Here is a 16229-nt window from a genome sequence, read left to right as displayed (position 1 = left end):
CAGAGTAAACTTACTCTCTTAGAGTGCATTGTGAAAAACTTCAGGAAGGGATATTCAGGAGATTATGGTATTAAGTTTGCTTCTGGAAGACTCTAAGTGCTTTGTGAAATAAATTTGTCCCCATTTAGAGTGGGCTAGCCTTCTGAGGGGTTATTAGACAGAATGGGGGGTTGGCCACCTCTTCCACTAAGTCACTACTTCCAGCACAAGTGCTAACAGAGGCTGGAGCCTTGGCCACACCCTGAGGCTACCCCTCCCCCTAAGTCATCTTAGCTACACCTGACCAGAATCACTCCAGAACTGCAAACTTATTAACACCTTATACTGTGGTCTGGAAGCACAAGAAGAACCCTGATGATGATCCCTCCCTCCCCTTAGGCACCAAGGTGCCTTACAAATGCCACTGAAGGAAACTTGAGTGCCTCTCTATTATGGTCAAAATGATCAGATTCAAAGGAGGGGGAAGCAGCAACCTCTGTTATGGAGAGGAACATAACAAAAGGCCTTAAGAAATTCCATCCAATTTAATTTATAAGAGGAGCACTCATACAAATTAACTTAAATGCTCTCAAATTCCCATGACTTAAGTAAATATCTGGCTTCGAATAAGGAAAAAACGTTTAATAAATGAAGATCTTCACAGTTTCCAACACATAGTTTGTCCAGGGCTTATTGACCAGGCGACATCATATTTGTCTTGATATGGTTGAGTTAATAAAACAGGTGGTAATTATAGGTTATGCATTATATGTTACATGACGACTATCTGATCAACAGAAAAACAAATGGATTAATGACTAGCCTTCTCTAATATCTTGTTTCTCACTGATAATCAGGACATAATGGTTACAAACAACTTTTAAGTGCTGTTCGATAAGACCGATTTTTCTAAACTTTGATTTTTGGTTCTCTTATGGTTCAGTTACAAAACTAGTGACTGAAAACCATGAAAATAAATCTTGCAATTTTAAAAACATATCTGACTGTTGTAATCTGTCATGTATTATTTCTTTAGTTTTGGTGCCCACAGACACTGAGTTAACCCTTTTTGATCCCTAGGGTGCTTGGATATTTTCCTCCATGGTTAATTACTTTATTTGCCTTTCTAAAAAGCTTTTTCAAATGACTAGAATCTTTGGGACCAGCAGTTAGTGTAATGGCTATGTCACTGGACTCCCACGTAGTTGACCGTGGTTCGAGTCCTGGACCCGGTGGCTTAAATTCATGGTGGGCGCGTGTGTGTGTGTGTGTGTGTGTGTGTCCAAGATCCCAAGAGGAGAATGGGAGAATGGAGGAGAAGGGATTGCGGCGTGGAGAATGGCGGAGAAGGGATTGCGGCGTGGCCATCCCCCCCAGGGGGTGATTTCTCGCTTTCTATCTCTCTGTCTCTCTCTTATCTGTCTGGTGAGCGCACACGCCCTATAGCAAAAACCTCTTCAAAAAAAAAGAATCTTAAACTGTTATGTCTTTAAAGAAATTCATAAAAGGTTGAAAAAGAGATATATTCTTGTAAGTATCTAATCATTACACTTGCTTAAAAAATAATAATAAATACATTTTCAGTTTCTATAGAGAAACTGATTATTTTTCTGGACTGCTAAGCCAACCATTAAACAGAACCAGAATTAACCAAAAACAAGGAAATGTTTTAACAAAATCACAGGCTTTAATTATTTGGATTGTCAGTCTTTTAAATTTTACAAAAATGAAAGATATTGGATCTATTAATGGGATTTTTTTGGTTCTATATTGGGGATTTATTATATATATAGAGAAACTGATTATTTTTCTGGACTGCTAAGCCAACCATTAAACAGAACCAGAATTAACCAAAAACAAGGAAATGTTTTAACAAAATCACAGGCTTTAATTATTTGGATTGTCAGTCTTTTAAATTTTACAAAAATGAAAGATATTGGATCTATTAATGGGATTTTTTTGGTTCTATATTGGGGATTTGTTAAATAGTTTTTACTGTTGTTATTTGTAAAATAAATATATGCTTGTAAGCTGCTGGCATGTACTAAAAGCTAGAGTTACTAAAATTTAAAATTCTGGTTAACATACTGTCTCGTATACAAAGTTATAACTATAAAGATGTATCCCTAAAAAGGGAGGAACCAAAAGAAAAAGTTTTAATATACAAATAATTCTGTATGATAGAATTATTGTCCTAAAATAAGGTGGCTGAATTATTCTATAATGGCTAAAGTAAAGAAAGAGACAAAAAATCAAAAGACTAAAGCTTGTTATTATTGAAAGTCTGAGTTAATGAACAAAATCTAAAGGTAAATTATAAAGGAAATTTTATAAAAAGATTTTATACATTAAAAAAATCAAGGCAGATGGACATCTCGTATGGGGATGAATCCGGAGTAAGATCAAAGTGCCTGCTACCACCAGAAGGGCCACTGGAAGAACAAACGCTCTTATTGGCCATGCAGTCTTCAGGCAGCTCTCCGTCTGATAGGGCAAGGCCAGATGATCCAGGGCTGATACCAACCAGCGCCACAGACCTATGTGGCCCCTATGGCTGATTCTATTGGACTGGCCTCCACAGGAGACTTTGAGAAAGCTTAGTACAGACTGAGCTCCATTTTGTTAGGACTCAGGAGCCTACTGAATGTAGGGAGACTAACGCATTGACTTCATGGTCTAAACCAGGGCAGAATATTCTATAGTTACCAGACCTGTAGGCCCCCTCCACACAGACAGGCAACTATTGTGGGGCCACTGGCAGCCAAGTATATCATCTCTTCCTACTGTCTTAACAACGCACTCTTGGTGGCCATGAGGTCATTAATGAGTTTTTATATTTCCCCAACTGTCCAGTGGTATTAATGGGTCAAGACTTCTTAGGAAAGCTGCAGGTTCATACAACTTTCAACTCCTGTGACCGTAAAGTCCTAACTATAGGAAAACCAGAAGTAAAAATTCTGACTCACTTGATCCCTAGACAGAAGGAATGATGCCTTTACAGTCTTATGAAATTGTCACAAGTGGAATCTGAGCTGCCTTTCAAGGTGTCTGGGTATGGGCTAAACAGAGTTCTACCAAACTGGCTCTGAACATTCCCCAGTCTTAGTGGAACTAAAGCCTGGGGCTGGACCTATCTTTCTGGATAGTACTTCATTCCTCACAAGGTGCAAATGGAGAATCCAAAAGCACTAAGAAGGGCCCCTGAAGTATAAGATTCACCAGCCATGTCGGTCCCTTGCAATACACCTGTTTCATCAGTCCACATACCAAGAACTTATTACCAGGCCAGTCTAGGACTGGCAGATAGCAAATCAGGTCACTGTACATTTTCACCCAATTTTGGTCCCAAATTCTTACACTCTCCTGAAGAGAGAGAGTTTACACCTGAAGAATGCCTTCTTTTGTATCCACCTGGCCTTTCAGAGTCAGCCAATCTTCACCTTTCAATGGGAAACCCCTGAAAACAGAGACAAAGGTTTGTGGACCTAGGCTTGACTCCCAGAGGGATTCAAAAATTCTCTGACCATCTTTAACACACATGAGTCTGATTTAAAAGCCTCCAGGCCAACCAACATGGCTGTGTACTATTCCAGTATGTGGACAACCAGCTGCCACTGGGAAAGTAAAAGAACATTACATTAAAATGACAACTCTTCTCCCTCTTATATGAAACTGGCTACAAGGTTTCAAAGAAAAAGGCCCAAATCTGCCAAGAGAGAGTCAAAAATCTTGGACTGCATGTGTCCCAAGAGCCAACTCAGCCCAGAGGGGGAAAAAACCCAAAAACAAAAAACAAAAAACAACCAACCAAACAAACAAACAAAAAACAAGCTGTCTGTGTGATTCCATTCTGTCTGTCAGTTGTTGAATTAGAGAATTTCTTGGGGCTGCAAGTTTGTGGGATCTGGATTCCTGGCTTCTTCCTCATGGCAAAACCTTATGAGGCCACAAAGGAGGGAAAACAGGATCCTCTCTCCAATGAAAGGATTTTGAGGAAATTAAAGGGGCTTTCACCAATGCCTCTATCTTGGGCCTCCTAGAAGTATTCAAGTCTTTCTTTTGATCCCTACATGAATGCACTAGTGTGGAATTAGGGGTACTGACCCAGAAGTTGGGTTTATGGCATCATCCAGTAGCTTATCTTTCCAAGCAATTTAACTGTTACACAAGGATGGTCACTCTGTCTGCAGCTGTTCACAGCCACAGCCCTCCTGGTATTAGAAGTTGACAAATTGGTCTTGGGACAAGTACCACACTTGGTACTAACACTATGCAGTATAAGGAAGACTATTGGCTAATACTAGGAGGGTTGAACACCAGGGAATACTATATAAAACCCTCCTACCCACCTACAATTTGTGTGTACCTTGAACCCTGCTACTCTGCTACTTAGTGGATCAAGTCAGCTGGATTATGACTGCATCAAAATCATGAACAAAGTCTTTTCCAGCAGACTAGATTTAATAGATCAGCCCCTCCAAGACCTGAATGCTGAGTACTTCACAAATGGGGGCATTTTCATAAAGGATAGGGAACATTTGGTGGGGTACTCTGCAGTAACACTGGATTCTATCATTGAGGTAAAACCTCTACCAAAAGGCACATCAGTACAAAAGGCAGAACTCATTGTACTGACTGAAGCCTTCCAGCTGGAAGAGTGGTACATGTCAATATATACCCAGACTCAAAAATATGCCTTTACTACTCTAAAGGGAAGGGATTAATCAATGTGCGTGGGAAGGGCATAAAATATAGCAGAGAAATCCTTGAACTTTAAGATGCTGTGTAGCCCCCTAAAAGGATGGCAGTTATGCACTGCTGGGGACATAAAACAGGAGACATCATCACTACCCTGGGAAATCACAAAGCAGACCAGGAGGCAAAGCTCATATCCTCTAGAGGAACAACAGGGACACATGGCACTAATAGCAACTCTGTTCCCATGCCCATCAGTAAAATGAGACCTCCTTTACTCACTATATGAGAGCACTTGGTTCAAACCTGAGAGGAAGTTACCTCTCATGGGAGTAGTAAAAGTTCACCAATGGCAAAATAGCAATTCCTGGTCCCAACCTTTGTTAGACATTTCCACCAGGAGATCCACCTTGGCTGGACAATTCTTAAGACTACATTGAATCAACATTTCATCATCTCTCAACTTTCTTGCATAGCCCAGGCATAACGGTAGGTGAGGTGGTCCCCTGGATTTACCATAACAGAGTAAAGCCAGTTTCTTGAGCCTGGAAAAACACTTCTGGTCCAAAAACACCATGTAAGCTGATCATCTGTAAAAAGCAAGCCACAACCCCAGAGACTGAAGAGCACTACAGCCCTGCTTTGGACACTATGGAAGCTGAGTATTCTATGTATGGCAGAATCAACCCCCTGGCAAAGTATATAGACTGCTCTCCTTTTCTACATTAGTTCTCTTACTGTGATGTGCTGTCATCCCTTGTTCCTGTCTATTGTTGCGGTCCTTGCCATAGGGTTGGCAGACATCACATGACCACTCGGAAGTATGGCAAAAGGTTTCTGCTAACACTATTCTACAACTTGTAGGCAAAATACTTACTTACAAAAGCCCTTAATATAGTAGCCCTGCATCAAACCCAGATGAGCAATGCTATCTACCAGAACTCTTTGGCTTTACTTGTTGGCTTCTGAGAGAGGAGTCTGTGGAAAATTTACTTTAAGAACTGCTGCTTACAAATAATGGGAGGAGGTTATAAAGAAAATTACAAATCAAATAAGAAAAGTTGCCAATATTCCAGTTCAAACCTGAAAAGGGTTTGTCATAGGATGGGAGAGTGCTGAGCTGTGTTTTATAAAATCCTTGGTTCTTTGGGTTCAGATCATAAACTTAAAGACCTATCCCTAGGTGCAAAATAAAACCACAACCACAATAAAAATAGGTTGAAAAGAGAATTTAATAGGAAAGAAAGATTTTAGAAAAGAGATACACCCAGAAGACTTTTGGGAGGGCCGGTTGCTAGGTAGCAACAGAGTTTTGAACTGATTATGTGTTATTTTTATTACTAGAGGTGATAATGAATATTTAACAATAGGAAGGCTGTCTTACTATCTATGTTCTTTGAATTTACTGACTTTCTCCTGAGTATGCCTGTTCATCTCTCCCACAGGTGAAGAATTTGAGGAATTTGATTACTTAACCGCGCATGCCCAGTGTGAGCCATGATGATAGGAGCATCCTTATAAGGATGAACTGCCCAATTAGTTTATTGCCCCAGTGGGAATCAGGACCAAATGACCAAAATGTCTGATTAGATCTTTTTACATTTATGAGGAATGATAACCAGGATTTACAATCATCCCTATGTGTCTTCCTCAGGTACCAAAGACAAAAAATGAGATTTGCCTCACCTTCTTGGTGTCAGAAGCTGGGTGGGAAGAGGACATTTTTTATGGAGGGTTTGGTTGTAACTCCTGATAAGTTGTAATTGATGTGGCATGTGTCCTTTTGCTATTTTCCTAGGACTGCCCACTCATTACTGACTACCTGCCTATCACAGGTAGAATCCCAGTAAACTTTTTGGAGAATGGTTTTTAACTGTTGGAGAATTCAGGACCCTCATAAATTCCGCGTTGTTAATTTTGTGAGCTTGTCTGATTGTCCCACGCCTGGCTCCCCTGGTTATGAAATCTGTCTCTAGCCTCACTCTCGCTAAATATCCCACTACAATATCACTTAACTAAAGTTTATAGTTTAGAATAAAATCATTTTTTAAAATTAGAAATCTCATTGCACATCGACTGATACTTCTAAAGAAGTTATCAAGCTTCCTCAAAAAAATGATTCTAAAACCTCCATATGTTTTCTTTAACACTGCCTTTGATTAATCACAGTAATTAGGAGAACAGCCTTGATGTATTATACCAAACCATAGATAGTTATTTGCTATCCATTGCAAATTAAGTTGTGATTGCAGCCTATGTTCAAATTTAAATGTACTGAATTTAGACAAATGCATTTATAAAATACGGTAAATTAATTACCCTGCTTGTCCATTTGTTATTTATTCAGGTACTGAATAATGTAATGGCATACATAACTTTGATAATACTGAGAATAGATCATATTAGTCCAGATCATTGATAATTGCCTTTGAATCTATTCTGATAGTCTAGTATTTATCAGAGCATCCATCACAGGACTTAAAATTACATTTATTATTTTTTCCTTCCAATAATGCATGGTAGATTACAAATATGTTTTATTTGTTATTTTATTTTTGATATGGATCAAGTGGTTTTACATCAGGAGCTTAAAAAATACTGCATTGTACTGATCTTAGTTCAAGAAGAAAATTAGTTTTAAGAAAAGGTATGACATTTTTATACCAAATAACTTATCAGAACCAATCAATTTATCCTGACTTTCCCTTTCTCATGATAAGTATTTGAATTCAGCTATATTCTTATTTGATTAGCATGTTGATTTCCTCAATAAATTCTATCCATGAATTGAATATAACAAAAACAATTTGAAATATAAAAATTCTTCAGTTCTTCAGGTGTGCTTTCTTGTATTAGGGCCAGAATTCTACTCTTTTCTCATACCTTGTAAAATTTCCTTTGATTGTTTTCACCAACCTATGTTGTTTTTTGAGCCCTGTTTTTCATATGACCTTTTAAGTTTTATTTTGTCTTCTATTATAAACACAAAATTTGTATTCTGTCATTGATTTTCTCTTTCTTTTTATTTTTTCTTTTGTAGAGGTTTTTGCTATAGGGTGCATGCGCTCGCCAGAAAGACAGAGAGAGACAGAGAGACAGAAACCAAGAAATCATCCTCCAGGGGGGATTGTCATGCTTCAATCCCTTCTCCTCCATTTTTCTCTCAGGATCTTGGGCACACACGCTCATGCATCCCACGTGAGTTTAAGCCACTGGCTCTGGGACTCGAACCATGGTCAACTACATGGGACTCCAGCAATATAGCCATTATGCCAACTGCTGATCCCAGATTTGTCTCTTTCTAGAATTATGTATTACTAGTATAATTTTCACAGATTGTGGGGTGATATTAAAATTCCATTATGCACTGATGTTTAATTTTTAAATTATATTTAAGGAATCAAAATAACTATATTTGTATGCAATAATATGAGTGTATTGATAAATGAATCTCACTTTGAATTACTATCCACGTAGGAATTCTCAAATACATTAGAACAGGACTTAACACATTTTTATATTATAGTATTTAACTAAAAAAACTTTTCTTTTCCATGGCAAATATGGAAGTGGGAATTCTAACATAAGTAGTGATTTTCCCCTCACCCGCTAATTTTATTTTTAATAAAATATTATTTTAAGTTAGAAAAGACACATCAAAGCAGACATTTAAATACTAACAAGTACAGGGACCAGCAGTTGGTGAAATAGCTATGTCGCTGGACTCCCGTGTAGTTGACTGTGGTTTGAGTCCTGGACCTGGTGGCTTAAACTCATGCCTGGTGCATGTATGTGTGTGTCCAAGATCTCGTGAGGAGAATAGAGGAGAAGGGATTGCGGCGTGGTCAATAGAGGAGAAGGGATGCGGCGTGGTCATCCCTCAGAGGGGTGATTTCTTGCTTTCTGTCTGTCTGTTTCTCTGTCTTTCTGGTGAGCGCACACGCCCTATAGCAAAAACCTCTCCAAGAAAAAATGAATAAATAAGTAAATAAATATTGATAGGTACCATAAAATATGAACTTTTCATTGGATTTAAGATAGGCTCAATTGTTAAATTACACCATTGTTTATGATACACCAAGAAAGAAAAAATACTGCCACCCACTAAGGAAAGAGAGGATGCTTTCTTAATATTTAGTTTTATTTTACAATTGACAAAAATAATTTTTTAGACTTCATTGAACATGGGTTATTTTAATTATTTATGAGCCTTTTATATATATACTATTTTATATAAAATTAATATATGATTTATAATTGATAAGATATATAATTCATATAAAATGTTTATGTAATGTATATTTACAATATATATAATATTCCTTTCTTAATATTTAGTTTTATTTTACAATTGACAAAAATAATTTTTTAGACTTCATTGAACATGGGTTATTTTAATTATTTATGAGCCTTTTATATATATACTATTTTATATAAAATTAATATATGATTTATAATTTATAAGATATATAATTCATATAAAATGTTTATGTAATGTATATTTACAATATATATAATATTCTCTCTATATATAGGAAATTACACATTACATAGACTGGGTAAGGCATTCCTAAAACTTCTTTTTACTCAGCACCTGACTCTTCTAAACTATTTTTTAGACAGGGTCCTCCATGTTTGATTTACATGTGATTGTTCTCTTTTATGGTGAGGCAATATAACTTCTTAGAGAGATTCACAATTTTTTCTGTTAACTTCATCTGTTCTATTTTACTAATTCTGAAAGTTTTAATGCTGATACTTTCTAGACCATATCAGTATGTGTTAACAAAGGATTTTTCAGACAAAAATCAAGATTCATATTTATATTCTTTTTCAAATGCTCCTTAAGAGGTTTGATTGAAACATGAGAGATTAAGCACTGTCAATCAAGTCACAAGAAATGCTAACCAAATTAAAGCATCCATAGGTCGTGATAACTGTATTACTGTAGGTGAAGGACAGAGACTGGAAAAACTCATCAAATAGAAGATACCCTTATGTCTAGTATAAATCATCTGAAAACAATTGCTATTTTACAATCCATGAGTTGAATATAACAAAGTCAATTTGAAATATAATTAAAGATATATATATATATATATATATGTGTGTGTGTGTGTGTGTGTGTATCTGTATGTACAACATACATATTCTAATGTGTTCACACATTATTGTATTAAAATTATAACACAGAAATGCCAATTTTATAATCCCTAGATTTTTATTAGATAAGATTACCTATATTTATTAAAATATTTTAAACATTTTATATATTCTATTGAAAACTTGCTATCAATATTTGAGTGGTTATGGTCATAATGAACTATATTTCCAAACACTTCTAATTTATTATTTCACGTGGTTTCATTTATATATACCCATATGTAGCCATTTTAATCATATATATGATTCAACTGATTATTTGTAAAGTATTGAAAAGTCATCATTATATTTCACATGAACTAATATTTTCCCTTTCATCATAAAAATGTACTTTTTCAACTTTCAAAATAAATGTTAAAAATGAATAATTAAATGAGCCGGCAACTAAATATTTATTTTCTCTTCTCTACTTCAGGTCCCATAAGTAGTGTTTTGGTGAATAAATATGGCAGCCGTCCAGTGGTGATAACAGGAGGCTTATTATGCTGTTTGGGAATGGTCTTGGCCTCTTACAGTAACAGCGTAATAGAGCTTTATCTCACTGTGGGAGTCATTGGAGGTAAACCAAGTTTACTTTTCTTCACAAGTTTGTTTCTTCTCAACATTTCTGTTATTTGCAAAGTTCTATGATGACAAACAACAGAACATTCTTATTGTTTACTTTGAACCTCTTTTTTATGAACAATGCTATTTTGAAGTATTTCCATCTGTTGTATTAAAATACACCACAATCCCATCTCCTCCTTTCTCCTTTCTGGATCTTGGGCACACATGCAAATCTGCCCAGCATGAGTTTACATCACCAGGTCCAGGACTCAAACCATGGTCGACTACATGGGAGTCCAGCAATGTAACCATTACACCATCTGCTGGTCTCTGTAGCTCCATTTTCTAAAACATGTTTTTCATTACTTATTCTCATTAAAAATATTTGACTTATCACTCATAATATGCTAAAAGTGGTGCCAAGGAGATATTTTCTGGATGTACTGCTTTAACTTTGACAATAAAATTATCGTGTGTTCTGATTAGTGGCAGACCTTTTCAACCTTGTCACTTTTTTCTGCTTACTGCAATGATTCTATTTAAAAGCTCACTAAGGCACATTTGACTCTAAAACAAATATTTAAAATCCCATACTGTCATTTGATTATTGTTGTTTTTCATGCATAATGTCTGTTGAATTCAACTGACCTGAAATGTACATTTAGGAAACATTCTTTTATTCCCTCAAACTATAAATTCCATTTAAAAATCTACATTCAAAGTCTTAAAATTATGCTTTAACAGATAGTGACTGAATCTTCCCCTATGTTCATAGTTTAAAAAGCTAAACATATTTCTGTTTGTGATTTCATATCAGTCTAACTTTATATCATTTGATGGTTAAAAAAACAGATGTATTAAGCCTACAATAATAGTAATTTCAAAATCTTTCTCATAATAACCTGTTAATCCCGTTCTACCTTTTTGATATGGCAAATCACATTTTGCTATTGTAAAGGAACTTTCTTACTTCAAGCATTGTCATAGTGGAGAGAGTGACCTTTTCTTTGGGGAGACATGCTGATTATTACATTTGACCAGGGAAGTCAGGATAGGCTACAAGTAGATCTATTACTACAGTGTCATACATATCAATAACAGTAAAAGTTTTTCTAATTTACATTTTAATCCCATGGGCCTTGAATGTTTTGGTGCTTGTCGAGTAGAATAATTAAATAAGCATATGAAGAATTTGCTCTATTATCAGCCAGTATTCTGACGTAGGTTTCTGAAAGAAAGTACGTGTAGCTTTTAAACCCTACTCAGCACATAACTAAGTGATCATGGTAATTAACCACTTAATGCCTCAGTCTGCTTGTCTATAAAATAAGAAAATAATAGCTTTTTTCTTTAGGAATTTTTTGTTAATATAAAAAAAATAGGGTATGATATAGAGAATGTAGCATTTTGTTATTCATAAATAAACATTAGCAAATGATGTTAATCATAGCATAATTAATCTAAGGTACTATAATTCTCGAACTTTGATTTTGAAAAACCCTTATTTTGTTGTCAAGGGAGCTCAGGAAGTCTAAGTGTTCTTCCCACTAGTCCAAAGTAGTTGGGGCAGATTCGGATCAATGGATATCAAGTCACATGTTCATTTTACTGTACCAGAAAGGGAAATAGATGGCAGCTACCTTCTAATGAAGATTTCGACTGCCATCTAAAGACAGAAATTTCAGCTGACCAGATGGAGTTCCAAAGGACCATATGGGAAAATAACATAAGATAATGAACTAGAAATTTGAAACACAATACCTAGGTTTTAGTTTGGATTCTTCTACTTACAATCTCCTTTACTATCTGCTGGTCAATTTTATCATTTACAAGTTGGATCTAATTATGCTTATTCTGCATACCTCACAGGTCTGGCAGAGGTAGAATTAGAGAGAATACTGTCCTGTGACTCTTCAAACCAGGCTCATGGTTTCTTCCTATTAGCTTTCAAGGACCCTTCCTACTTAGAGAATGTTTATTTTAAATGGTTGAAGTATTTATGCTTCAACTATATGTATATGTGTGCGTGTATATATATATTTATAGTTGACCTGTTTATCTCAAAACCTGAATGCTTAATTGCTTTACAATATTGTTTCAGTTTAGATAAATTAGTAAATATAGACCAATTCTTACCTCTCTATTTCAAATAGTATAGACTGGATAAAGGGATAAAATGCAGTACTTTAGATAAATCAATTTTACGTACTTTTTAAAGGACCTTACTCATTACTATTCCTAAATAGTCCCTCTGTAAGCCACAAGAGGTAATTCATTTTCTAAAGACTGTACTCATAACTGACAAAGATCTCCATTACATAAATAATCAGCTCTAATCCTTGCAATATGTTTCCAGCATTAACAATATTTTTAATTAGCACACATGTGTATCTGTACATATTAAGTGTATAATATGAGGGATGTAGAGCATTAAGTTAATGGTATTGCCTTGCTACTAATTTTTATTATTTGCATAGTATTGAAAGAAGGGAGATGTAAGACTGTTACAAGTTACAAACATTTTAGTTGGTTCAGTTTTTCAGCTCTCAACTTTAATTACTCAAGATCCCAAGAAAGAAATCAAGGTGTATATATTTTAAAAGAAAATTATTAATTTATCTGCGGAATTAAATTATTTTAGTTAAGAATTAAACAATTTGTCCTAGTTTCAAACTGTTCTGTGATGATTGATCATCAATAGAAGTTCTTAGTTTTATTTCTGTTTTTTTTTGGGGGGGTGGTGGAGATTTTCACTATAGGGCGCATGTGCTTGCCAGACAGACAGAGAGACATAGAGACAGAAAGCAGGAAATCACCCCCCAGGGGGGATGGTCACACCACAATCCCTTCTTCTCCATTCTCCTCTCGGGATCTTGGGCACGCACGCACACTCGCCCGGCCTGAGTTTTAAGCCACCGGGTCCGGGACGCGAACCGTGGTCAACTATGTGGGAGTCCAGCGACATAGCCATTACGCTAACTGCTGGTTCCCTATTTCTGTGTTTTAAAATTAAAGGAATGTGATGCTCTATACCAAGTGTTCAGTTATGAAAACACTTTTGTTTTTGTACTATTAAATTTATAGTTATAGTCATCAAAAACCATTGCCTTCTGTTGCAATTTTTAGTTCTGCGTTGTCCACTTGAGTGTATATTTTGAAGAGTAACTTCTGTGAGTGGCATAATATATTTGTGTTTTCTCCTCTTTTTGTTTTGTTTTTTAGGTTTAGGTTTAGCTTTCAATCTGCAACCGGCCTTAACAATAATTGGCAAATACTTCTATCAGAAACGACCCATGGCAAATGGATTGGCCATGGCAGGAAGTCCTGTCTTCTTAAGTACATTGGCTCCTTTCAATCAATATCTTTTTAATAATTATGGCTGGAAGGGAAGCTTCTTGATTTTAGGAGGTATATTTTTGAATGCCTGTGTGGCTGGGGCCCTCATGAGACCCCTTGAACCCAAAAAAATGAAATCTAAAAATAAGATAGGTATAAGAGCAGAAGATTCAGATCTGAAGGAAACCCAGGAGAAGGAATCAACATGGCAAAAAATTAATAAATATTTAGATTTCTCCCTTTTTAAGCATAGAGGATTCCTGATATACCTATCTGGAAATGTCATCATGTTTTTAGGTTTTTTTGCCCCCATTATATTCTTGGCTCCATATGCTAAAGACAGGGGAGTCGATGAGTATTCTGCAGCTTTGTTGCTGTCTATTATGGCTTTTGTTGATATGTTTGCTAGACCTGCTGGAGGATTAATTGCAAACTCCCAGTTTATTCGACCTCGAATCCAGTTCTTCTTCAGCTTTGCCATCATGTTCACTGGAGTATGTCACCTCTTGTGCCCATTGGCACAGGACTACCCAACCCTAGTGCTATATGCTATATTTTTTGGCCTTGGATTTGGGAGTGTTAGCAGTGTCCTCTTTGAAACCCTCATGGACCTCGTTGGTGCTAAAAGGTTTTCCAGCGCAGTGGGACTTGTCACGGTTGTGGAGTGTGCCCCAGTCCTCCTTGGCCCTCCTATTGCAGGTAAGAATTTTTCTCAGCAAGAAAAGCAAAAAGCATAACATTTAACTGAGACTTTCTTTTTATGGTATATAATATTGTTTGTAATAATACCAATAGCCTGAAAGACTGTGGGGTATTATTTATTTCAGGTTTTATTTTTAAATTTCATGATTAGTTGGGTTTAGACCTAAATCTGTTTTAACATCTGAAAGTATGAAATTAAGTTACATAGGATGCAGAGAAGTAAAATTCATTATTCAAGCTTATTTTTTGAACAGATATGTATGTTGAAAATTTATAAAAAGATTACCTTTAAATTTTAAGATCTAAAATTTTAAATGCCTATTAAAGCATCTACACTAAATTAATTATACAGTAAGGAAGTTATGTACTTATTTATGCCATCACTAAAGAAGGTCCTTACAAACTGATAAACTTGTCTGATATTTAAAAGAAAAGAAAAGAAGAAAAGGAAACATAAAACAATAGTTACAGAAACATGAGATTCTTGTTGAACTTTTATATGATTATTTTATTGTTTCCTTTTTTTAAGGGAGATTTTTGCTGTAGCATGAAGAGAGACAGAAAATGAGAAATCACCCCTTGCAGGATGGCCACATAGCAATCCATTCTTCTCCATTATCCTCTTGGGAATTTGGGCATTCATACATAGGCACCTAGTATGAGTTTTAAGCCACCAGGTCTAGAACTTGAACCATGGTCAACAATGTGGGAGTCCAGTGATGTAACCATTATGCCATCTGCTGGTTCCTTGTTGTTTACAGTTTTGATTTACAGTTTTGAACACATGGAGAAGTGAATTCTGAAACTATCTGAACCCGTGATTTAAAAACATATGTTTAAGGGAACCAGCAGTTAGCATAATGGCTATGTTGCTGGACTCCCATGTTGTCGACCGCGGTTCCAGACCCAGACCCGGTGGCTGAAAACTCACGTTGGGCACGTGTGCATGCGTGCATGCCCAAGATCCCAAGAGGAGAATGGAGGAGAAGGGATTGCGGCATGACCATCCCTAGAAGGGATTCCGGCATGTCCATCCCCTCTCGGGGGGTGATTTCTCGCTTTCTGTCTCTCTGTCTCTCTCTGACTGTCTGGCGAGCACACGCGCCCTAAAGCAAAAACTTCTCTCTAAAAAAACAAACAAACAAAAACATATGTTTAAGGGAACAGCAGTTAGCATAATGGCTATGTCACTGGACTCCCATATATTCTACCATGGTTCGAGTCCTGGACCAGGTGGCTTAAAACTCACTCCAGGCGCGTATGCGTGCATGTCCAGGATCCCGAGAGTAGAAGGGAGGAAAAGGGTTGCAGCGTGGCCATCCTCCCTGGGGGGTGATTTCTCGCTTTCTGTCTCTCTCTGTCTTTCTGGCAAGCACAAGTGCCCTATAGCAAAAACCTCTAAAAAAAAAATTAAAAATATATATTTAAGTGTATTTCTGAAGTTAAAAATTTGTTTATTCTTAAACTTTTAAGAGTTACAGTCAATTCTTTTTGCAGCTAGTCTTTTCAGCTATTGGTGTACATTGTTTTTGTACATATTAGACTTCAGTAGTCACGAAGATTCTTGGCCTACTTCATTGTGGTCCAAGTGTGAGCATCAGGTATATTTTCTGGACCTTTAGTCACTATTAAACTCCTTTCTGCATGACATCAAAGCATCATTTTGAATGTAGGAACATTCATTCTTAATTTGTTCATCTTAACGGCATAATTGAGCAAATTTTAATATTACAATTTTTCACTTGATTTTTTTTTTTTTTGTCTATGTGGGCTGTCCTCTGCTATCTAATGCAGATATTTTAAATGGT

The 16229-nt window shown here is 36.3% G+C and overlaps 1 protein-coding gene across 4 annotated transcripts in view; it reads left to right on the top strand.

Annotated features, from left to right (window-relative positions):
- The window catches only part of SLC16A7 (solute carrier family 16 member 7), a 220444-nt gene that overhangs the window by 194444 nt on the left and 9771 nt on the right, over nucleotides 1-16229 (top strand). For all 4 annotated transcript variants that reach the window (XM_014585585.2, XM_014585586.2, XM_014585584.2 and 1 more), the window contains 2 exons: nucleotides 10253-10396; nucleotides 13606-14418. In XM_014585585.2, coding sequence (XP_014441071.1) covers nucleotides 10253-10396; nucleotides 13606-14418 — 957 coding nt within the window. The remainder of the gene's footprint in view (nucleotides 1-10252; nucleotides 10397-13605; nucleotides 14419-16229) is intronic.

Source organism: Tupaia chinensis, unplaced genomic scaffold, assembly GCF_000334495.1.
Source record: "Tupaia chinensis unplaced genomic scaffold, TupChi_1.0 Scaffold150006_1, whole genome shotgun sequence".
In the NCBI taxonomy this organism is placed as follows: Eukaryota; Metazoa; Chordata; class Mammalia; order Scandentia; family Tupaiidae; genus Tupaia; species Tupaia belangeri.
Note: the sequence above shows the minus strand (reverse complement) of the source record. Positions and strands in the feature narration are given on the sequence as shown.